The sequence below is a fragment of the Macaca thibetana genome, chromosome 1, assembly GCF_024542745.1.
Source record: "Macaca thibetana thibetana isolate TM-01 chromosome 1, ASM2454274v1, whole genome shotgun sequence".
NCBI lineage: Eukaryota > Metazoa > Chordata > Mammalia > Primates > Cercopithecidae > Macaca > Macaca thibetana.
In genome coordinates this window covers 75016239-75040660 of record NC_065578.1, presented here as the reverse complement: position 1 = coordinate 75040660, position 24422 = coordinate 75016239, and the positions used below count along the sequence as shown (strand labels likewise).

At 37.3% G+C, this 24422-nt stretch overlaps 1 protein-coding gene across 2 annotated transcripts in view; it reads right to left on the bottom strand.

Annotated features, from left to right (window-relative positions):
* The window catches only part of ACADM (acyl-CoA dehydrogenase medium chain), a 42127-nt gene that overhangs the window by 9647 nt on the left and 8058 nt on the right, over positions 1-24422 (bottom strand). Inside the window, exons 3-11 of one of the 2 annotated variants that reach the window (XM_050805122.1) lie at positions 24074-24171; positions 23888-23957; positions 23661-23759; positions 23180-23280; positions 17013-17093; positions 11360-11490; positions 8199-8307; positions 4522-4662; positions 3562-3657 (exon numbers count right to left, since the gene is read on the bottom strand). In XM_050805122.1, the coding sequence (XP_050661079.1) occupies positions 3562-3657; positions 4522-4662; positions 8199-8307; positions 11360-11490; positions 17013-17093; positions 23180-23280; positions 23661-23759; positions 23888-23957; positions 24074-24171 (926 nt within the window). The remainder of the gene's footprint in view (positions 1-3561; positions 3658-4521; positions 4663-8198; positions 8308-11359; positions 11491-17012; positions 17094-23179; positions 23281-23660; positions 23760-23887; positions 23958-24073; positions 24172-24422) is intronic. The other variant, XM_050805117.1, reaches the window with a different exon arrangement.

Here is a 24422-nt window from a genome sequence, read left to right as displayed (position 1 = left end):
TTCTCTAAACTTCTCTTCTCGCTTCATTTCATTCATTTGATCTTCAATCACTGATACCCTTTCTTTCACTTGATCAAATCGGCTACTGAAGCTTATGCATGCATCACGTACTTCTTGTGCCATGGTTTTCAGCTCCATCAGATCATTTAAGGTCTTCTCTACGTTGTTTATTCTAGTTAGCCATTCGTCTAATCTTTTTTCAAGGTTTTTAGCTTCTTTGCGATGGGTTTGAACATCCTCCTTTAGCTTGGAGAAGTCTGTTATTACCGATTGTCTGAAGCTTTCTTCTCTCAATTCGTCAAAGTCATTCTCTGTCTAGCTTTGTTCTGTTGCTGGTGAGGAGCTGCGTTCCATTGGAGAAGAGGTGCTCTGATTTTTAGTTTTCAGCTTTTCTGCTCTGGTTTCTCCCCATCTTTGGGCTTTTATCTAACTTTGGTCTTTGATGATGGTGACATACAGATGGGGTTTTGGTGTGGATGTCCTTTTTGTTTGTTAGTTTTCCTTCTAACAGTCAGGACCCTCAGTTGCAGGTATGTTGGAGTTTGCTGGAGGTCCACTCCAGACCCTGTTTGCCTGGGTATCACCAGCGGAGGCTGCAGAACTGCAAATACTGCAGAACGGCAAATGTTGCTGCCTCATCATTCATGTGGAAGCTTCGTCTCGGAGGGGCACCCGGCTGTATGAGGTGTCAGCTGGCGGAGGTCTCTCCCAGTTGGGCTACTCGGGGGTCAGGGACCCACTTGAGGAGGCCATTTGTCTGTTCTCAGATCTCAAAATCCATACTGGGAGGACCACTTCTCTCTTCCAAGCTGTCAGACAGGGACATTTAAGTCTGCAGAAGTTTCTGCTGCCTTTTTTTCAGCTATGCCCTGCCCCCAGAGGGGAGTTGACAGACACAGGCAGGCCTCCCAAAGCTGCAGTGGGCTCAACCCAGTTCACACTTCTTGGCCACTTTTTTACCTACTCAAGCCTCAGCAATGGCGGATTCCCCTTCCCCAGCCTTGCTGCCACCTTGCAGTTCGATCTCAGACTGCTGGGCTAGCAGTAAGCGAGGCTCTGTGGGTGTGGGACCCTCCGAGCTAGGCATGGTGTATAATCTCCTGGTGTGTTATTTGCTAAGCCTGTTGGTAAAGCACAGTATTAGGGTGGGAGTGTCCCGATTTTCCAGGTCCCGTCTGTTACGGTTTCCTTTAGCTAGGAAAGGGAATTCTCCAACCCCTTGTACTTCTCTTGCCCAGGAGGGTTAAAAAAAGAACAAGAAAAAAAAGGTCTTTTGTTACTGTTGTTGTTTTGAGACAGGGTCTCACGCTGTTGCCCAGACTGGAATGTAGGGAGTTTCTCAATGTGTGGGATCAATGTACATGGCCTCTGTCATACAGGAGTCCCCAAGTCGAGAAATGAATGTAAAATAACAGCTCTTAGAATGGTGAAATCTCTGGAGTACCTAGTAAAAGTGCCAAAAAAGTACAAAAGCCAGTTTCTAATATGCTTCTATAATGCTCTGAGAAATACAGTACTTCCTGCAGATAAGTTGTTTACAAATAAAAAATAAAAGCAAAATAACTGACCATAAAAGAGTTAGGAGACACAATACACCTTGAAAGATTAGCACCCTAAGAATTGAAGATAACAAAAAAATCTGAAATTGATTATAAATGAAGAATTTTTACATGATTAATGACAAAAAAGGAAAAGGTGGTACCATGTTGAAAAGAAGGTATAATGGAAAAAAACAAATATAACATCTGGAAATGAAAAGTAGTCATTAATAAAAAAATCAATAGATAGATTAAATAGATTAGGCACGAGATAAGCGAACTAGAAAGCAGATCTGAAAAAATTACCTAGAATATAGTGCAGAAAGATAAATTACGAAACTAAGGTTAAGGGACACAGAGCAGTGCTAATACAAGTTTGTCCACAGTGCCGATTCACAAACTGTTACTGGTTGATGGTACAGAAGATGAGAATAAGCATTTAGAAACTTTTACAGCAATTTAATATTGTTGTGACATTCTTATATTTTACAAAAATAATGGTTTAACTGGAAATTAAAACAAACTGGTCTTTCACGACAGATAGTTAGAGAACCACTGACAAATGGAGATAGGAATAGGAGGCTCATGAGGGGCCGAGGTGGAAGGATTGCTTGAGCTCAGGTGTTTGAGACCAGCCTGGGCAACACAGTGAGACCCCATCTCTACAAAAATAAAAAGATTAGGCAGGCATGATGGTGTGCCCCTATAGTTCCAGTTATTTAGGAGGTTGAAGTGAGAGGATTGCTTGATCCTGAGAAGCTGCAATGAGCCATGACTGTACCATTGCACTCACATTTGGGCAACCAAGACACTGTCTCAAAAAAAAAAAACAAACAAAAAAAAAACAGAGAAAGAAATAGGAGGTTCACTATACAACTCATAGTGAGTTGCAGGAGAGAATACAGATAATGGGGGGGCATCAATATTTGAAGGGTAAGACTTAAGAATTACCCTGGAAATTCATGGAAGACACAACTCTTTATAGTACTAAAATTATGTGACACTCGAGAAGAGATGGGAAGTAACAGAATTAAGAATATAACATAGGACAGGTGCAGTGGTTCAGGCCTGTAATCCTAGCACTTTGGGAGGCTGAGGCAGGCAGAACACTTGAGGCCAGGAGTTCAACACCAGCCCGGCCAACATAAGGGAACCCTGTCTCTACTAAAAATACCAAAATTAGCTGGGTGTGGTGGTGTGTGTCTGTAGTCCCAGCGACTCGGGGGTTGAGGCAGGAGAATCACTTGAACACGGGAGGTGGGGGTTTCAGTGAGCCCAGATCACGCCACTGTACTTCAGCCTGGACGACAGAGCAAGACTTTGTCCCCCACCCACCACCGCTAAAAAAAAAAAAAGAAAGTATAAAATAGAATTCTGGATCTGTGACTTATAAATTGTGTAGCCTTGGACAAATCATTTGATACCTCTGAGCTTCAGTTTCTTGATCCTTAAAAGAGATAATACTACTCAAAAAAGTGTTACTGAGAGAATTAGAAAATGTATTTAAAATGCATAGCACGAGGCCGGGCCTGGTGGCTCATTCCTGTAATCCCAGCACTTTGGGAGGCTGAGGTGGCTGGATCAAGACCAGCCTGGTCAACATAGTGAAACCCCATCTCTACTAAAAATACAAAAATTAGCCAGGCATAGTGGTGCACAACTGTAGTTCCCGCTACTCGGGAGGCTGAGGCAGGAGAATTGCTTGAACTCGGGAGGCAGAGGTTGTGGTGAACCGATATTGTGCCACTGCACTCCAGCCTGAGCAACAGAGCGAGACTCCATCTCAAAACAAACAAACAAACAAACAAAAAATGCATAGCACAGTGTCAGATACAGAAGTAACCAACAGTTAGTGGCACAATCTAAAAAGAAATCTGTCTTTGAAACTCATCTTGATAAAACCACATTATCTTCCTGCTATCAAAGTAGAAATTGATTAGTTTGTGGTTTAAAAATCATTTCTAAATATTAAATGATAATGAGTGTCTTTACATTTGAACAAAGCAAGCAGTATTAAAATTACCTCTATAAGTAACTTTCCAAAAGTTTTCCTTTCCAGGGCATACTTGGTAGCTTCATCCAAAGCTCTTTGTGCTAATCCAACAGCACCAGAAGATACCTAGCATTTTAACATATTATAAAGCAAAAGTTCATGTTATCTTTAAAACACATAATATCTACCTAAGTGTCTAAGTTAGGGAGTGTACAAAGAGAAGGTGATGTACAGCAACAAGAAACTGGTGGGAAGCGGGGAATAGGCATGTAAGTTTATATTATTTGTTAATTAAAGGTAGTAAGAGGCATTTGTTAGGCATAGTATCATACTCTAGAAGAAAGTCATTCCTTTTGTTTAACAAGAGAAACATTACTAGGGGAAATATTCTTAATGAGTGAAAACAGAAAGTGAGTACATATTAACAGGATGATCATATTTAGGGTGGACTGCCTCTCCAAATCTAGCACCAACTACAGTAATTTTGTAGTTGCTAAAATAATTTCTATAATGGATAGTAAGAAAAGTTGAAGAATTATTTAAAAAATTAAGAAAAGTACCAATATGGTCAGGTGCAGTGACTCCCACCTGTAATCCCAGCACTTTGGGAGGCCGAGGTCAAGAGATCGAGACCATCCTGGCCAATATGATGAAACCCATCTCTACTAAAAATACAAAAATTAGCTGGGCAGTGTGGCGGGTGCCTGTAGTCCCAGCTACTCATGAGGCTGAGGCAGGAGAATCTCTTGAACCCAGGACGCAAAGGTTGCAATGAGCTGAGATTGTACCACTGCACTCCAGCCTGGTTACAGAGTGTGACTCTGTCTCAAAAAAAAAAAAAGAAAAGTAACAGTATTTCTCCTAGATCCTTAAAAAAATAAGCAGATATTAAAAAGAGAAACACACTAAACATACAATTTTAAAGTAAAACTACTTATTTAATGTAATAAATAAAAGATCCTATAAGGATTGTCAACTTATATTACTTACTGTAGGTCTGGTTTTATCAAAAGCTCCCATTGCAATTTTGAAACCAGCTCCGTCACCAATTAAAACATTTTCTTTAGGCACTTTCACATCTTCGAAGACAATTCCTCTAGTATCTGAACATCGCTGGCCCATGTTTAATTCCTAATAAGAAAATTGGTATATTTTAAGGAATTTTTTTTGAGCCAGTATCAATTTTTGCTTTAATCACTGTTTCATGACTTTCTGCAATTACCTAAAACAGGGATCAACAAAGTATAGTCTGCAATGCCTGTTTTACAAAGAAAGCCTTATGGGAATACAGTCACACCTATTTGTTTACATATCATCTACAGTTACTTTCTTGCTACAATGGCAGAACTGAGTAGTTGTGACAGTGATACGGCCTGCAAAGCCTGAAATATTTATAATTTGGATCTTTACAAAAAAATTTGCCAACCAGAATCTCGAACAACGTTTCACAAATTTTGAAACCAACACTAGTCTAAAGGTCTACAAGTACATCTTATCAACAAAGACAAATCTCATTTTATGTTTGAAAGCTCTCTATTTTACCATGTCAGAAAAAACATTTAATAAACACAATCTGATTTGAGACCTTTAATCTTAATAGAGCTAGTAAAATAATCTACTGAATAAAAATTGTTTTCCTTTGACTCTTTGTTAAAATTAGGTTTATTGAGGTATAATTTACATGTAGAAAAGTCATCATTTTTATGTATACATTTCTAATAACTCTGACAAATGTATGTGTGTGTAACCACCACCATGCTCGAAATATAGAGTATTTTAGAACCCCAAAAAGTTACCTTGTTCTCCCTTTATAGTCAATTTCCTTATTCTACACCTATCCCCTGGCAACCACTGTGTAATTTTTCTCCATGTAGTTTTTCCTTTTCCAGAACGTGATTTAAGTGAAATAATAAAGTCTGCTTTCTGTGTCTGACTTTTCACTTAGTATAGTGCTTCTGAGATTCACCCATGTTGCTGCACAATCAATAATTCATTTATTTTACTGCTGAGTAGTATCCCACTGTATGGATGTACCATATATCCATTATCTTTTCACTAGTTGATGGATACCCCCCTCCTCATTTTTAGCAATCATTAATAAAATTGCAATAAACATTTGTATATAGGTCCTATTTTCATTTCTCTTGGGTATTTATCTAAGAGCACTGGTTATGTGATAAGTGTATGTTTGACTTTATAAGAAACTACTAAACTAGCTACATTCCCTCAACTTTTTGTTTTAAAAATTTTCAAACCAATGGAGGAGTTGTAATAGGCATATAAGTACTTATATACCCTACACCTGTAATAGATTCACCAGTTGTTAACATTTTGATACATTTGCTTTATTTTTTCTCTTTCTCTTTGTATATAACTGTTAGTGTTATGCTGAATCATGAGAGGAAGTTGCAGACATAACTCTTAATAAGGAAAAAAATTTGATCTCATTTTTAATAAGCAGAATGAGAAACAGGAGCATTGGAAACAAAGAGCTATAAAGTAATCCTTTAATTTGCTGGTTTTAATAGTCTGCTTCTGAGTTTGAAGAAATGATAACAATAGTTTGACCTAGAAAGAAACCAACATCCCTTTATTTTGTCTTTAAAAGTTGATAAACTAGAATCTTGGACCACCATTCAGATATAATGAGAAAACACCTTACCAGATTCATCCCAAACCCCACAACATTTAAAACCAAAATGCTTCCTGGGCTCATCTCAAACCATGTAATTTCTAAAACATAAAACATTTGAAAACATTAGGTCTCACTCTGTCATCCAGGCTGTAGTGCAGCAACACGAGCATGGCTCACTGCAGCCTTGACTTCCTGGGCTTAGGTGATCATCCCACTTCAGCCTTCCAAGTACCTGGGACTACAGGTGTGTGTCACTACAACTGGCTAATTAAATTTTTTTTTTTTTTTTTGTAGAGGTAAAGTCTCAATATGTTGCCTAGGCTGGTCCTGAACTCCTGGGTTCAAGCAGTTCTCCCAGATCAGCCTCCCAAAGTGCTAGGATTACAATCATGAACCACCAAACCTGGCCTGAAAACATCAAATTTCACAAATTTGTAAATATCCTTTTGTTTCAATAAAGATTTAAGGAGGCTTAAATATACACAGCATAATTATCTATATCCCTCACTAGAAAGTAATTTACTTAAGGCCAGGGATTTTTGTCTATTTTGATCCATACTGTATCCCTAATAGCTAGAATACTGTATATGGTATGCACTACATAAATATTTATTGAAGTAGAGATTTTTTTTTTTAAGTGAGAACATTAGGCAAAAAGAAAAAAAAACTAGAAATAGCAAGATAAAATCAGGAGTGAGTTTACTACTAAAAAAAGTATAAGCTGTTAGGTCCTTTATACTTTCTAAAGATGGGCCATACATTTGGCCAAGTTTGCTAGCAACTACTCCTAAGACAGAAACATGATCTGTTACATAAATAAAAAACAATTTATTGGGAAAAGCACAACAATTTTTAGTTCTTATATTTTGTTACATACAACAGTATCATCAGTTTTGTCAGGTGCAGTCTACCTTTAATATCTGATTGAAAATATAGCACAATATAGCATCATAAACTACACTGAGTAAGGTCCTAGGATACCTTCATATTGATTTCAATTCTGCCTCTCACTTTGTGACCTTGGTTGGGTGCAGTGGCTCGTGCCTGTAATCCCAGCACTTTAGGGGGCCAAGGTGGGAGGATCACTTGAGCCCAGGAGTCTGAGACCAGGCTGGGCAACACAGCACAACCCTGTCTCTACAAAAAATACAAAAATTAGCCATGTGTGGTGGTGCATGCCAGTAATCCTAGCCACTCAGGAGGCTGAGATGGGATGATTGTCTGAGCCCAGGAGGCAGGGGTTGCAGTGAGCTGAGATCCTGCCACTGCACTCCAGCCTAGGCAACAGAGCGAGATGCTGTCTCAAAAAAAAAAAAAAAAAAAAAAAAAAAAAAAAAAAAAGAAAGAAAATTACTTTATTAACTTCATTTCTTTCCTTCTTTATAAAATTTATAATTTTAAACTCTGAGTTATAAAATTTTAAACTCTTTTCTCTTTAGTCTACTTTAAACGCCGAATTTATCTCCACATATTCAGAATACAAACCTTTTCAAATATGTTAAATTGCCTTTTCTTATTCAAATAAGATTTTCTTGCCTTTCCACATTCAAGGCTATTTGCTATTTTCTACACTCTTTTCAGGCATAGACGTTTTTCTTAGTGTTATATGACCTAGTATAATCTCAATTATGTCACATTGTTTTTATCTGTAAAATGGGCATAATGCCATTTATCCTACCAAAAGGTTGCTGTGAGGATCCAATGGGGAAAAGTGTGGGAAAGTCCTTTGAAATATCCAAAATTCTTATTATTGGTCAGGTAATATAAATGGTAGCTTGATTTTACTTCATTATTCCTCACAGCTGTTATTAGCCTTCTCCACAGGTTAGTACTACTCTTTCAAAATGACTTGAAATGACTGCTCACAAAATCTTCAGTAGTATATAGACTATTTGATCTAATATCATCAAAACACAGTTTATTTTTACTCCAACTTACTACAAACAAATGTTTTCATTAAAGGAAAGTTAAGTAATTTGCAATTTATAATTAAAATAATATTTGGGGCCCTAATCATTGATAAACACTTTACCTTTCTCCCAATCTGAATTCCTGGGGTATCTGCTTCTACAATGAATCCAGTAAAGGCTTTATTAGCAGGAGCTTTAGGATCTGGATCAGAACGTGCCAATAAAAAATACCTAAGAGATACACACAACCGATAATGGTGATAATATCAGCAAATAACACATGGTGACTGCTCTCTCAGTTAATCCTCTTAACAATCCCAATTATTATTACCTACATTTTACAAATGAGGAAATAAACAATCAGGTTTAAAAGAGCTATGGAAGAGATAGTATTTGAGGTCTATGTCTAATAACACAGTAGGCCCTCCCCCATTCCATGGGGTTTCACTTTCTGTGGTTTCAGTTACCCGCAGTACAGTACATATAGGATATTTTGAAAGACAAAGAGGACATTTACATAACTTTTTTTTTTTTTTTTTGGACAAGATCTCACTCTGTTGCCCAGGCTGGAGTACAGTGGCATGATCTTGGCTCACTGCAGCCTCGACCTCCCCAGCTCAGGTGATTCTTCCACCTCTTCTGAGTCACTGGTACTATGGGCATGTACCACCATGCCCAGCTAATTTTATTTTTTGTAGGGATGAAGTCCCATTACCTTGCCCAGGCTGGTCTCAAACTCCTAGACTCAAGGGATCCTCCCACATGGGCCTTCTAAAGTGCTGTGATTACAGGTGTGAGCCACCATGCCTGGCCTAACATTTACATAACTTATTACAATATATTGTTATAGTTCTATTTCATTAGTAGTTGTTGTTAATCTCTTGCCGGGCCCACTTTATCAATTAAACTTTATCATAAGTATATATGTGTAGAAATATAGTATATATAGGCTTTGGTACTTCTGAAGCTTCGGGTATCCACTAGGGGTCCTGGAATGTATACTGCAAAGATAAGGAGGGACTACAGTATGCTATTTAACTTTGTTTTAGTAGTATGAGTTGTAAGTAAAAATCCCTGGTATAATAATAATGTAATATAACAAGACAGTCTGTGCATGTTGAAACTGGCACTTTTTCTCTCCCAAAACTAATTTTATTCTTTAAGGGGCATGCTATCTTGAAAAGGAGGATAAATAGAGCTGCCTGTGAAAAGGAATAATATAAAACAGAGACCCATATGTTCCAACTACTGTTTCTTTATGCAAGTCAGTGTTTTTGTTATAGCTGAGTTATTATGAATATTTGCTGATTTTTTCCTACAGAAGAATTTCTCAGAAAGATTTTGAAGTGAAACATAAGAAAAAAAATGCAAATATCCAAGCATCTAATTCATGTTCCATATACCCTGGTACATGAAAAATTCTTTTAAAAAGGTATATTCTTCCCTTAACAACACAAACTTATTTTCTTTGCTTAAAACCAATACATTACCACTCATTCTATAGTTTTATTTAATATTAATAGTAACAAAATCATAAAAATTGTTATCTGGTTTCATATGTTACCTAATTTGCCTTACTATATGAACAGTGAACAGTTGTAATCAGTTATTTCATTCAATTTTGTAAAGATGGGGTCTCGTTATGTTGCCCAAGCTGGTCTTGAACTCCTGGGCTCAAGCAATCTTCCTGCCTCAGCCTCCAAAAGTGCTGGGATTGCAGATGTGAGTCACTGCACCTGACTAATCCGTTTTTAAAATTACAAAAACTTCAAACTGCATTGTTCAAGTTCTCTCAACTTGTTAAATTTTAAGTTTCTTCATTCTTTATTAGTTGCTGGTAGTACCAGGAATTGCTTAAAGGTAAAGATATAGCACTCCATAATACTGAACATATTTAGGATGCTCATAAGGAATTGATTGATATGTTTAAACTAAATAACTTTTTAGCAGGTTCATTCTGAAAAAATGATGTTTTATTTGCTAGAAAACTGTACTATATGGCACACAAATATATTGAATCAGAATTTTTACAAAAAGAGACAGGCCATTTAGTACATTATTCTAATCAATAAAAAGTTATTCTAGAAACTCTCTATATACTTGTAGTGATGGGTAAATACAGTATTTCCCATGACAACTTAACAGCACTGCTGCTGGAAAACTTGTCCTTAGATTAAGCTAAATTCTATATTTTTCTTTTCTTTTTTATTATTATACTTTATGTTCTAGGGTACATGTGCACAACGTGCAGGTTTGTGACATATGTATACATGTGCCATGTTTGTGTGCTGCACCCATTAACTCGTCATTTACATTAGGTATATCTCCTAAGGCTATCCCTCCCCTTTCCCAATTCTACATTTTTCTAACTTTCACCCATCAATTCTAAGCTGGCATCCTGAAGTAAACACATAAGCCTGATCATCTTTCTGTGTAATAATATTTGAAAAACTTCAAGATTCTTCCAAAGTAACCAAGGCTCTGCTTTTCAGAACATGTTTCGTAGGCTCCTCCCAATGTAAGACACTTACCTGCTTCTAGATTTAGTCAATTTTTTCAATATATGTTTAATGTGTTGCCCAGAACTGTCACCATTTTTTTCTCTCCTATTTGATGTTGTACTTCTATTACTTTGGCTTAAAATTACATTAGTTTTTTAAAGGCTCATACTATTGATTCCTATTGAACTTAAGAGTTACTTATTGAATTTTCCTCATCTTTTATCAACAAATAATCAAGTGTTTTTCTTTAATATTTTATATTTATACAAATTATGTTTGATCCTTTGCTGACCTCCATATTATTTTTTTGACCATATATTAGAAATTTCCAGATTTTATTAAAGTCAAATTCTGCCTTCTCTAATGGATAACCTGTTTTAAGACTGCTTCTGTTTATTTCTGACAATTGGAGACAGGCACTATACCAAAGGTTTTCCTTTTTCCTTAGAGTCTTAGGATTCCAAGGAATGGCTGGTATAGGAGATGAGGAGTGGAGATAATAAGCCAAGTAGATACAGTGCTAGCCTTCCTAATCAGATTCAAACAGAGCATGCATTTGTATTTTATTTTACACATTAAACTTCTGAGAGTTAATTTGAAAAAATAGTGCAGGGGCTTAAAAATAGTTTTTGAAAATCACCTGTTTATCATCTCCTATAGACCTTCCAGTTCCACAGACATACCTTAACTGTAGTGGTTTAAAAATATACAGAAAGAAGAAAGAGAGATTTGAAGATAAAACAATTAAGAAAAAATATACAAAGATGTTTTGAACAACATACCAACTAGCTTTTCCTCCATTGGTTATCCACATCTTCTGACCATTAATAATATACTCATCTCCTTTCTTTTCTGCTTTGGTCTTTATACCAGCTACATCAGAGCCTGCTCCAGGTTCTGTTACACAATAAGCCTTGAATATATAAAAACAAGAGAAATGAAATTAAATGTTAGTGATTAAATTTTGAATGTTTGGAAACAGGATTGTTTTATTTTTTTAAGCTGTATTTTAAATATTTTTAAATATCTAAACTTAAAATGTTCTTAGAAAATCAAATAAACCATTCAAATGTCAAAACTTTTCTGTTTTGTTTGTAAGAGGCAAGGTCTCGCTCTGTTGCCCAGGCTGGAACACAGAGGCTCAATGCAGTCTCAGCTTCCTGGACTCAGGAAATTCTCCCGCCTCAGCCTCCTGTGTACCGCCTCAGCCTCCTGTGTATAATAGCTGGGACTGCAGGCACACACCATCATGCCTGGCTAATTTTAAATTTTTTGTAGAGATATAGTCTCACTATATTGCCTAGGCTGGTCTCAACTTCCTGGTCTCAAGCAATCCTCTGTGTCAGCCTCCCAAAGTGCTGGGACTACAGGCACAAGTCACAGTGCCTGGCCTAAAAACATTTAATATATAATTAAAATTAGGCATAAGTATATCAACAAATCATATATTTAACAAAAAAGTGAAAATGTTAGATAGCTTCAAACAAGTTCATTAAATTCAATTTCACATGTATGCATTCATGCAAACATTTATTGAGTATCTACTATGTACCACGATATAAACTAGGATATGGGGAAACCAGAGGTAAAGGACATTCAGTCCTAGAAATTTTCACAATGTAACAGTGGAGATAAATAACTATACTGCAACTCTATGTGTGAAAGTCACAGATAAGGGGCTTGAGAAACTAGCTTCCCAGGGAAGAGGATTTTTAAATTAAGTCTCAAAAAGGAAAATGGCTTCTTTGGGAGGAGGGATAAAGAGGAGGAATATGCATTCCAGGTACAAGTAATGGGATATGCTATGATACTAAGATAAGAAACAGGGTTACCCAGTGTTTGTAATGCTGAAAATACCAGAGCTCCACAGTATGTAAATTCTGTGCATGTAAGGGAATGGTAAGACATGAGTCTAGAAAGAAAGGAATGAAATGGTTGACAAGAATCTTTTATATCACATTAGAAATTTAAAATTTTATCTGAGGGGAGCCTCTTAAGGCTCTTAAACAGAGGAATGACAAGACACAAGCAGTAATGGATAAAAGGGGGTGGTAGAAGGCAAGTCTTAGTGCAAGTTAATTCAAGAGTGGCAGGTACTGTGGATACTAAAGAAACAAGTTCCTTGCCCTTAAGGTACTTACAGTCCAAAGAAGAAAGAAATTGGGCTGAGCATAGTGGCCCCTGCCTGTAATCCTAGCATTCTGTGAGGCTGAGATGGGAGGATCACTTGAGACCAGGAGTTGAAGACCAGCCTGATCAACATAGCGAGAACCCATGTCGATTTACTTTTTAAAAATATACAGCAAAAAAGAAACTATAAACATTTTATTTTAATTCAAAATAGTAAGTGTATATAGGCGCATTGTAAATGATTACTTAGGGCCAGGCATGGTGGGTCAGGCTTCAGGCTTGTAATTCCAGCACTTTGGGAGGCCGAGACAGGTGGATCACTTGAGGTCAGGAGTTCGAGACCAGCCTGGCCAACATGGTAAAACCCTGTCTCTACTAAAAATACAAAACCTTAGCTAGGCGTGGTGGTGGGTGCCTGGCTAATCCCAGCTTCTTGGGAGGCTGAGGAAGAAGAATTACTTGAACCTGGGAGGTGAGCCGAGATGGTGCCACTTCACTCCAGCCTACAAGACAGAGTGCAACTCCATTTCAGAAAAAAATAAATAAATAAATAAATAATAATAACTACACTCAGCTGGGCTTGGTGGCTCACACTTGCAATCCCAGCACTTTGGGAGGCCAAGGTGGGCAGATCATAAGGTCAGGAGATACAGACCATCCTGGCTAACACAGTGAAATCTCACCTCTACTAAAAATACAAAAAATTAGCCAGGCGTGGTGGCACGCACCTGTAGTCCCAGCTACTTGGGAGGCTGAGGCAGGAGAATCGCTTGAACCCAGGAGGCAGAGGTTGCAGTGAGCCAAGATTGCACCACTGCACTCCAACCTGGGGAACAGAGCAAGACTCCATCTCAGAAAGTAAATAAATAAAAATAACTTACTCAAACATCTGAAAGCCAATATAGCCAAGAGAAAACTACAGTGAAATCACTCTAACATTTATTGAACACCTATTATAGTATGAACTAGTAAAATTATTTTAAAAAATGACAGGTTCTGTGCTTCAGCATCATGTAATCTAAAATATTTGTCTAATGATAACAGATGCTCGCAAATGATGCTGCTTCAGAAGGTGTTGATTCCCAGGCACCTGAGGTATAAAAACATGTCAGCTAGATGGCTTTTGACAGGGATTCTGTAGAAGGGATTCAGGTGTCACTCAAGTTAACTGAACTAGATTACTCCACTACCTGGAGATTTGATGATGTATTCAGCATCATAACAAAATAAAGAGTTGTCCATAAAAGATGCCCCTTTTAAGTACCAAAATTTTGTTTTAAACAACTTTAAGGTATTTTTTTCCCTGAAATATACATTAGACATCTTTCTGTTTCATAATACAGTGAAGTTTTTAAAGTTTGTGAAGTAAATGGGCCTGTTTTTTTCTATACAAAATGCCTTGTCACTACTGGTTCTTCGGAGTTGTTGTCTTCTTTTTCTTTTTCTTTTTTGTTTTATATATATATATTTTTTATATATTGTTATATATAATTATACATAATATAGTATATTCCATAGTAATATACATATATAGTATATTATATAGTATATATACTACATACAGTATATATATTATACATATAATTTATACAATGTATAAATTATATATTGTGTATATATAATATAATACAACATAATTTATATATTTATAATTATATAATTATATATAACTATAATATGTAAAATATATATAATTATATATAATATATAGTTTATTATATATTGTATATATAGTATATGTATATTATATTTTATATAGCATATATTATACAATATAACATATTGTATTTATAACACTATGTAATACTATATATTACATATACAATATATAGCATTAATATATAATATATACTAATACTATATATTATAGTATTACTATATAACATATATTATACACTATGTTACATATTATACAATATATTATATAATGTATATTTTATATATATACTGGTGGCAGAGTCTCTCAACGTCCAGGCTGGTCTTGAACTCCTGGCCTCAAGCAGTCTTCCTGCCTTGGCTTCCCAAAGTGTTAGGATTACAGACATGAGCCACCATGCCTGGCCTGTTCTTGGCTTCTTATTTGATCATTTTTTAAAAAAATTTTTTTCTGTATTATTTTTTACCATAACATTATTTTCTAAAGTAAAAACCCAAGGAGTTTAAACATTCAACAGTATAGAACAGTGAAATAATTTATAGCATATCCATTAGATAGCAAATTATGCAGTACTGTTACAGCATGTAAAAAGAAGGAAGGCATAAGAAAATGTTCACGTTGTTAAATAAAGAAGTACATAAAACTACGTGTATATAATAGGGCGCTAACTGTTACAAACACAATTACATATCTAAAAATCTGGTAGGCACTACAATAAGGAAGTAATAATAATTAACTCCATATCTGAGGGATAACAGACATTTTTGTTCTACTTTAAACATTTCTAAATTTCTATACTCAGTATTTTATAATCAGAAAAGTTATAAAATTTTAATTTTTTAAAAGTTTGCCTTTGGCATCCACGAGTTTTGGAATTCAACCAACTGTGGATCAAAACCCACAGATACGAAGGGCTAACTGTACATTTTGTATAAGGGACTTGGCAACCAAAAATATTGATGTGGAGTACAACAGGTCCTAAACTATTCCCTCATGGATATGGAGAGCTGACTATATTCTACAGGAGAACAATCTAGATGTTTCACACAGTTCTTATAGACAATAGTGAGAATGTTTAGCTAAACTCTCAATTGTTTAAAAAAATTGCAAATTTCCTAGCAAATATGTACAAATGCCTTTATTAAACAGTTTGCTTGAAATTTAGGTATCTGAAATAAAAATCATTTATTTTCAAGTATTATTTTCTGTTAAGATGAATTCTCATTATTTGCTCAAAACTAATAAATCTACTGTATTTCAGTATAACAACCACACCTTAGATTGAAATATGTTTGAGTAAACAAGAAGTAAAAATTCTTAGGTAAACAACAGTTTAAGAATAGAGCCTGTGTGTGTGTGTGCGTGTGTGTGTGTGTGTGTGCAACCTTTTAAAAAAAATCTAATTTAAAAATTTGTTGAGTTGTTTTCAGAGGTTTAAATAAACTCTACAACTATTCTTCCCAAGTCATTCAGTCATTCAACAAATACGTTGCTCTTTCTTCAGTTGCAGGTTCACATTAATTTTATTTATTTATTTATTTATTTATTTAGAGACAGAGTCTCACTGTGTTGCCCAGGCTGGTCTTGAACTCCTGGGCTCAAGCAATTCTGCCTTAGCCTCTCAAAGTGTTGAGATTACAGGTGTGAGCCACTATGCCCAGCCCACATTAACTGCCTTTTTTTTTGAGACAGAGTCTCACTCTGTTGCCCAGGCTGGAGTGCAATGTTGCCATCTTTACTTAGCAACCTCTGCCTCCTGGGTTCGAGAGATTCTCATGCCTCAGCCTCCCGAGTAGCTGACAAGTGCCACCTCATCCAGCTAATTTTTGTATTTTTAGTAGAGATGGGGTTTCTCCATTGTGGCTACGCTGGTCTCAAACTCCTGACCTCAGGTGATCCACCTGCCTCCCACTCTCAAAGTGCTGGGATTACAGGCGTGAGCCCCCACGACCAACCAACATTAATTTTTTACTAATTCAAAACACTACTAGTTCAAACACACATTGCCCTACATTCAATCTGAACTTCCTGACACAATGACTCAGTTCTTGAAGTGTAGAATGCTCCATTAAATAGATCTCTCTCTCTCCTGAAGTAAGGGATTATTATGACACTTTTTGACATCCCAAAGACATCACAAGTAGATCTCTCTTCTCCTGGAAATAAGCAAGGAAATTATGATGACACTTTTTTTTTCTTTTTTTTTTGAGATAGTCTCACTCACTCTGTCGCCCAGGCAGCAGTGCAGTGGTGTGATCTCTGCTCACTGCAACCTCCATCTTCCAGGTTCAAGTGATTCTCATGCCTCAGCCTCCTGAGTAGTTAGGATTATAGGCAAGCACCGCCACACCTGGTTAATTTTTGTATTTTCAGTAGAGACGGGGTTTCACCATGTTAGCCAGGCTGAACTCCTAGCCTCAAGTAATCTGCCCCCCTCGGCCTCCCAAAGTGCTGGGATTACAGGTATGAGCCACAGCCCTCGGCCTGTTATGACACTTTCTTGGCATCCTCGAAACATCATTGCAATAATACGTCGCTAACATTTGTTTCAATGGTATATCTCCCAGTATATACATATAGACTGAAAAGGAGAAATAGCACCTTTGTTCCCTTAAGTGTGAAATAAAGTAGCAGCTACACATACTCACACACATCAACGGCTCCTCAGTCATTCTCCCCAAATACTTCTTCTTTTGTTGCTCATTTCCAGCAATAATAATAGGCATTTGCTACCGAAAAAAATTGACATTAAAAAATCAAGTCATTTTTATTGGATATGTAAATTCAGAGACGTTATAATTCAAAATGAAAAAAGAACTACTTTTCACCTAAGAGGTAAGTCCAAAGAACTGGCCTATACCTTGCCTCTAAGTTAGAATGAGGAAATAAATATGCTAATCTAAGTATTTTCATAAAATTAGGTTATATGTAGGACCTGTGGCATTATAATCTGTGAAAATCTACTACACTAAAATGCACAAATAAAAAATTATATTTAGAATATATGACACGGTATATATGATCAGACCTAAGAACTACTTGTTGGGCTGGATGCAATGGCTCAAGCCTGTAATCACAGCACTTTGGGAGGCCAAGGCGGGTGAATTATGAGATCAAGAGATGGAGACCATTCTGACCAACATGGTGACACCCCATCTCTACTAGAATTACAAAAAAAAAAAAAAAAAAATTGCCGGGCATGGTGGTGGGCGCCTGTAGTCCCAGCTACTCGAGAGGCTGAGACAGGAGAATGGCATGAACCCGGGAGGTGGAGCTTCCAGTGAGTCGAGATCACGCCACTGCACTCCAGCCTGGGCAACACAGCAAGACTCTGTCTCAAACAAAACAAAACAAAACAAGGCGAGGTTCCAAGATGGCCAAATAGGAACAGCTCCAGTCTACAGCTCACAGCGTGAGTGATGCAGAAGATGGGTGATTTCTGCATTTCCAACTGAGGTACTGGGTTTATCTCACTGCGGCTTGTCGGACAGTGGGTGCAGCCCATGGACTGTGAGCCAAAGCAGGGTGAGGTATTGCCTCAACCAGGAAGTGCAAAGGGTCAGGGAATTCCCTTTCCTAGCCAAGGGAAGCCGTGACAGACTGAACCTGGAAAATTGGGTCACTCTCACCCTAATACTGTTCTTTCTCAAAGGTCTTAGCTAACAGCATGCCAGGAGATTATATCCCGAACCTGGCTTGGAGGGTCCATGCCCACGGAGCCTTGCTAACTGCTAGCACAGCAATGTGAGATCAAACTGCAATGTAGCAGCGAGGCTGGGGGAGGGGTGCCCGCCATTGCTGAGGCTTGAGTAGGTAAACAAAGAGGCCGGGAAAGGGAAGCTGCATCTCAGTGGAACCCACCACAGTTCAAGAAGGCCTGCCTGCCTCTGTAGACTCCACCTCTGGGGGCAGGGCATAGCTGAACAAAAGGCAGCAGAAATTTCTGCAGACTTAAACGTCCTTGTCTGACAGCTTTCAACAGAGTAGTGGTCCTACCAGCATAGATTTTGAGATCTGAGAACTGACTGACTGCCTCCTCAAGTGGAGCCAACTGGGAGGCACCTCCCAGTAGGGGCCGACTGACACCTCATATGGCTGGGTGCCCCTATGAGATGAAGCTTCCAGAGGAATGATCAGGCAGCAACATTTGCCGTTCTACAATATTTGTGGTTCTGCAGCCTCCGCTGGTGATACCGAGGCAAACAGGATCTGGAGTGGACTTCCAGCAAATTCCAACAGACCTGCAGCTGAGGGTCCAGACCAATAGAAGGAAAGCTAACAGACAGAGAGGACATCCACACCAAAACCCCATCTGTATGTCACCATCATCAAAGACCCAAGTTAGATAAAAGCCCAAAGATGGGGAGAAACCAGAGCAGAAAAGCTGAAAACTCTAAAACTCAGAGTGCCTCTTCTCCTCCAAAGGAACGCAGCTCCTCACCAAAAACGGAACAAAGCTAGATGGAGAATTACTTTGACGAGTTGAGAGAAGAAGGCTTCAGAAGATTGGTAATAACAAACTACTCTGAGCTAAAGAAGGATGTTTGAACCCATCACAAAGAAGCTAAAAACCTTGAAAAAAGATTAGATGAATGGTTAACTAGAATAAACAGCATAGAGAAGACTTTAAATGACCTGATGGAGTTGAAAACCATGGCATGAGAAGTACGTGATGCACATACAAGCTTCAGTAGCTGATTTGATCAAGTGGAAGAAAAGGTATCAGTGATTGAAGATCAAATGAATGAAATGAAGTGAGAAGAAAAAAAGTTTAGAGTAAAAAGAAACGAACAAAGCCTCCAAGAAATATGGGACTATGTGAAAAGACCAAATCTACGTCTGATTGGTGTACCTGAAAGTGATGGGGAGAACAGAATGGAACCAAGTTGGAAAATACTCTTCAGGATATTATCCAGGAGAACTTCCCCAACCTAGCAAGGCAGGAAAACATTCAAATTCAGGAAATACAGAGAACACCACAAATATATTCCTCAAGAAGAGCAACTCTAAGACACATAATTGTCAGATTCACCAAGGTCGAAATGAAGGGAAAAATGTTAAGTGCAGCCAGAGAGAAAGGTCGGGTTACCTACAAAGGGAAGCCCATCAGACTAACAGTGGATCTCTCAGCAGAAACCCTACAAGCCAGAAGAGATTGGGGGCCAATATTCAACATTCTTAAAGAAAAGAATTTTCAACCCAGAATTTCATAGCCAGCCAAACTAAGCTTCATAAGTGAAGGAGAAATAAAATCCCTTACAGACAAGCAAATGCTGAGAGATTCTGTCACCACCAGGCCTGCCTTACAAAGCTCCGTAAGGAAGCACTAAACACAAACCCTTCAAAAAAATCAATGAATACAGGAGCTGATTTTTTTGAAAAGATCAACAAAATTGATAGACTGCTAGTAAGACTAATAAAGAAGAAAAGAGAGAAGAATCAAATAGATGCAATAAAAAATGATGAAGGGGTTATCACCAGCGACCCCACAGAGATACAAACTACCATCGGAGAATACTGTAAACACTTCTTCCCAAATAAACTAGAAAATCTAGAAGAAATGGATAAATTCCTGAACACATTCACCCTCCCAAAACTAAACCAGGAAGAAGTTGAATCCCTGAATATACCAACAACAGGCTCTGAAATTGAGGCAATAATTAATAGCCTGCCAACCAAAAAAAGTCCAGGACCAGATGGATTCACAGCCAAATTCTACCAGAGGTACAAGGAGGAGCTGGTACTATTCCTTCTGAAACTATTCCAATCAATACAAAAAGAGGAAACCCTCTCTAACTCATTTTATAAGGCCAGTATCATCCTGATAGTAAAGACTGGCAGAGACACAACAAAAAACCAGAATTTTAGACCAATACCCCTGATGAACATTGACGCAAAAATCCTCAAGAAAATACTGGCAAACCGAATCCAGCAGCACATCAAAAAGCTTATCCACCATGATTAAGTCGGCTTCATCCCTGGGATGCAAGGCTGGTTTAACATACACGAATCAATAAATGTAATCCATCGTATAAACAGAACCAAAGACAAAAACCACATGATTATCTCAATAGATGCAGAAAAGGCCTTCAACAAAATTCAACAGCCCTTCATGCTAAAAACTCTCAATAAATTAGGTATTGATGGAACGTATCTCAAAATAATAAGAGGTATTTATGACAAACTCACAGCCAATATCATACTGAATGGGCAAAAACTGGAAGCATTCCCTTTGAAAACTGGCACAAGACAGGGATGCCCTCTCTCACCACTCCTATTCAACATAGTGTTGGAAATTCTGGCCAAAGCAATAAGGCAGGAGAAAGAAATAAAGGGTATTCAATTAGGAAAAGAGGAAGTCAAATTGTCCCTGTTTGCAGATGACATGGTTGTATATTTAGAAAACCCCATCATCTCAGCCCCAATCTCCTTAAGCTGATAAGCAACTTCAGCAAAGTCTCAGGATAAAAAATCAATGTGCAAAAGTCACAAGCATTCCTATACACCAATAACAGACAGAGAGCCAAATCATTAATGAACTCCCATTCCCAATTGCTACAAAAAGAATAAAATACCTAGGAATCCAACTTACAAGGGATGTGAAGGACCTCTTCAAGGGAAACTAGAAACGACTGCTCAACGAAATAAAAGAGGACACAAAGAAATGTAAGAACATTCCATGCTTATGGATAGGAAGAATCAATATTGTGAAAATGGCCATACTGCCCAAGGTAATTTATAGATTCAATGCCATCCCCATCAAGCTACCAATGAGTTTCTTCACAGAATTAAGAAACTACTTTAAAGTTCATATGGAACCAAAAAAGAGCCTGCATTGCCAAGACAATCCTAAGCCAAAAGAACAAAACTGCAGGCATCACGCTACCTGACTTCAACCTATACTACAAGGCTACAGTAAACAAAACAGCATGGTACTGGTACCAAAACAGAGATATAGACCAATGGGACAGAATACAGCCCTCGGAAATAATACCACACATCTACAACCATCGGATCTTTGACAAACCTGACATAAACAAGAAACAGGAAACCTGACAAAAGCAAGAAACCTGACAAAAACAGGAAACAACCGGTGCTGGAGAGGATGTGCAGAAATAGTAATACTTTTACACTGTTGGTGGGACTGTAAACAAGAAATGGGGAAAGGATTCCCTATTTAATAAATGATGTTGGGAAAACTGGCTAACCATATGTAGAAAGCTGAAATTGGATACCTTCCTTACACCTTATACAAAAATTAATTCAAGATGGATTAAAGACTTTAATGTCAGACCTAAAACCATAAAAACCCCAGAAGAAAACCTAGGCGATACCATTCAGGACATAGGCATGGGCAAGGACTTCATGACTAAAATACCAAAAGCAATGGCAACAAAAGCCAAAATTGACAAATGGGATCTAATTAAACTAAAGAGCTTCTGCACAGCAAAAGAAACTATCATCAGAGTGAACAGGCAACCTACAGAATAGGAGAAAATTTTTGCAATCTACCCATCTGACAAAGGGCTAATATCCCGAATCTACAAGAACTTAAACAAATTTACAAGAAAAAAATCAAACAACGCCATCAAAAATTGGGCAAAGTATAAATATAGACACTTCTCAGAAGAAGATATTTATGCAGTCAACAGACACATGAAAAAATGCTCATCATCACTGGTCATTAGAGAAATGAAAATCAAAACCACAATGAGATACCATCTCACAGCAGTTAGAATGGCAATCATCAAAAAGTCAGGAAACAACAGGTGCTGGTGAGGATGTGGAGAAATAGGAACATTTTACACTGTTGGTGGGACTGTAAACTAGTTCAACCATTGTGGAAGACAGTGTGGTGATTCTTCAAGGATCTAGAACTAGAAATACCATTTGACCCAGCCATTCCATTTCTGGGTATATACCCAAAAGATTATAAATAATGCTACAATAAAGACACATGCACACATATGTTTATCACACATATGTTTATCACACTAATCACAATAGCAAAGACTTGGAACCAACCCAAATGTCCATCCATGATAGACTGGATTAAGAAAATGTGGCACATATACCCATGGAATACTATGCAGCCATAAAAAAGGATGAGTTCGTGTCCTTTGCAGGGACATGGATGAAGCTGGAAACCATCACTCTGAGCAAACTATCACAAGGACAGAACACCAAACACTGCATGTTCTCGTAGGTGGGAACTGAACAATGAGAACACTTGGACACAGGAAGGGGAACATCACACACCAGGGCCTGTCGTGGGGTGGTGGTAGGAGGGACGGATAGCATTAGGATATATACCTAATGTAAATGACGAGTTAATGGGTGCAGCACACAAACATGGCACATATATACATACATATGTAATAAAACTGCATGTTGTGCACATGTACCCTAGAACTTAAAGTATAATAATAATAAAAAAAAATTGCTTGCTAAATTTCAGTACTGCCAGTAGTGGCAGCAAGCCATCCCAATCCTGTTCCTGAATGCTGAATTTAGCCCTTGGCTTTACCTAAGAATTGCCACTGACGCTGCAGCCAAAGTATACAGTTTCTCCAGAAGGACTGTCAGAAGTCCAAGTACTAGAGACAACAAGCAGAGTGATCAAGCCTTGAAATCAGAACTCCAGGCTTCAATGCTGAATCTTGTGTTCCTCTTTAAAGAAAACTGTGTTTACCCACTAACCTTACCTAGTAGTAACTGACTCTGCTTTTTTCTTCTAAAAATCCAGCTTCTTCAGGAGTAACTATCTCATTAACAAGAGCTCACAGTTAGGTAGTTAATTTTCTAAGTCACTTACCCCCAAAGAATTTCCTTCAATAGCAGTCTGAACCCCTGTACATCCATAAGCCAATTCTTCACTTATTAAACAAGCATCAAAAGTTCCCAGTCCAAGACCTCCTACAGTATCAAAATGTTTTAACACATTATAATATGTAGTACATCACAATAGAAATAAAGGTAAACTATTTTAATTGCTTTCAGTATGACCAAAATTTGTTTTAAAAGGAAATTTGCAATATAATATCTACACGTGTTCTGGCTGGCACAAGAAGAAATTATACTTTTCTAAAGTAAGTTCTAAAATTTTCAAAAAATTATTTTACTATTTGTAATTTGAACCTATATTCCTGTTCTAACTTGATTGTGTTAAAACTCAATTCAACTCAAACTGGGTCTGAGGAAAAGAATGATAGTTCACAAAAAAGACTCAATAAAATGTAATATAGAAGATAGGAATAAAATGCAACAAATTGACCAACTCTAGAAACAGAAGTTACTGAGGTTTAGGTGCAAATTAAGGTTGGAACCATTTAGAAGAAGGAAAAATGCATCTAAGTATAGAGTACAAGCTTCCAAAAGTGGGCAAACACTGTAGTCTGAGCAGGATGACAAAGCTAGAAAGTCATTTAATGGCAAGAAATATTTGAAAACAATGACTGAGTAGAGTTCCACAATTTTTCTTACTCATATGCATTCTAGTATTAAAAATATAAAGAAAGCTCACCACAATTCTCTGGAATGTGCGGATTCATTAAACCAAGTTCCCAGGCTCTTCTAATTAGGGGGACCGGATACTAGAAGAAAAAGAAAAGAACTGAATTAAAATATATTTTGATATCCAAACAGTTTGATTACATAATCTTGTAAAAAATGTAAAAGATTTTTCCCTCTTTAAAATGTATACACCTACTTCACCAGTTTTATCATATTCTGCAGCCACTGGGATGATTTCCTCTCTGGCAAATTTACGAGCAGTAGCTTGAAATTCTTTCTGCTGTTCAGTGAACTCTAAGGGAAAGTTATTTAGAAAAGATTAAAACTGGATAACAAGTTAAGGAAAAATGTCCCATGAAGTCAGTATGTAGAAATGTGTATTTACTGTGGGGACTTAAATCCTTGATTAATCAGAAAAGTCAGACTACAGTGCATTTTTTGACTAATCAAGAGTTCACTACACAATATAAATAAACCTATGTCAACACAAATGCTAAAGGAAATAGGTGAGATTTCTAACTTTTACAAATGAGTAACAGATATTA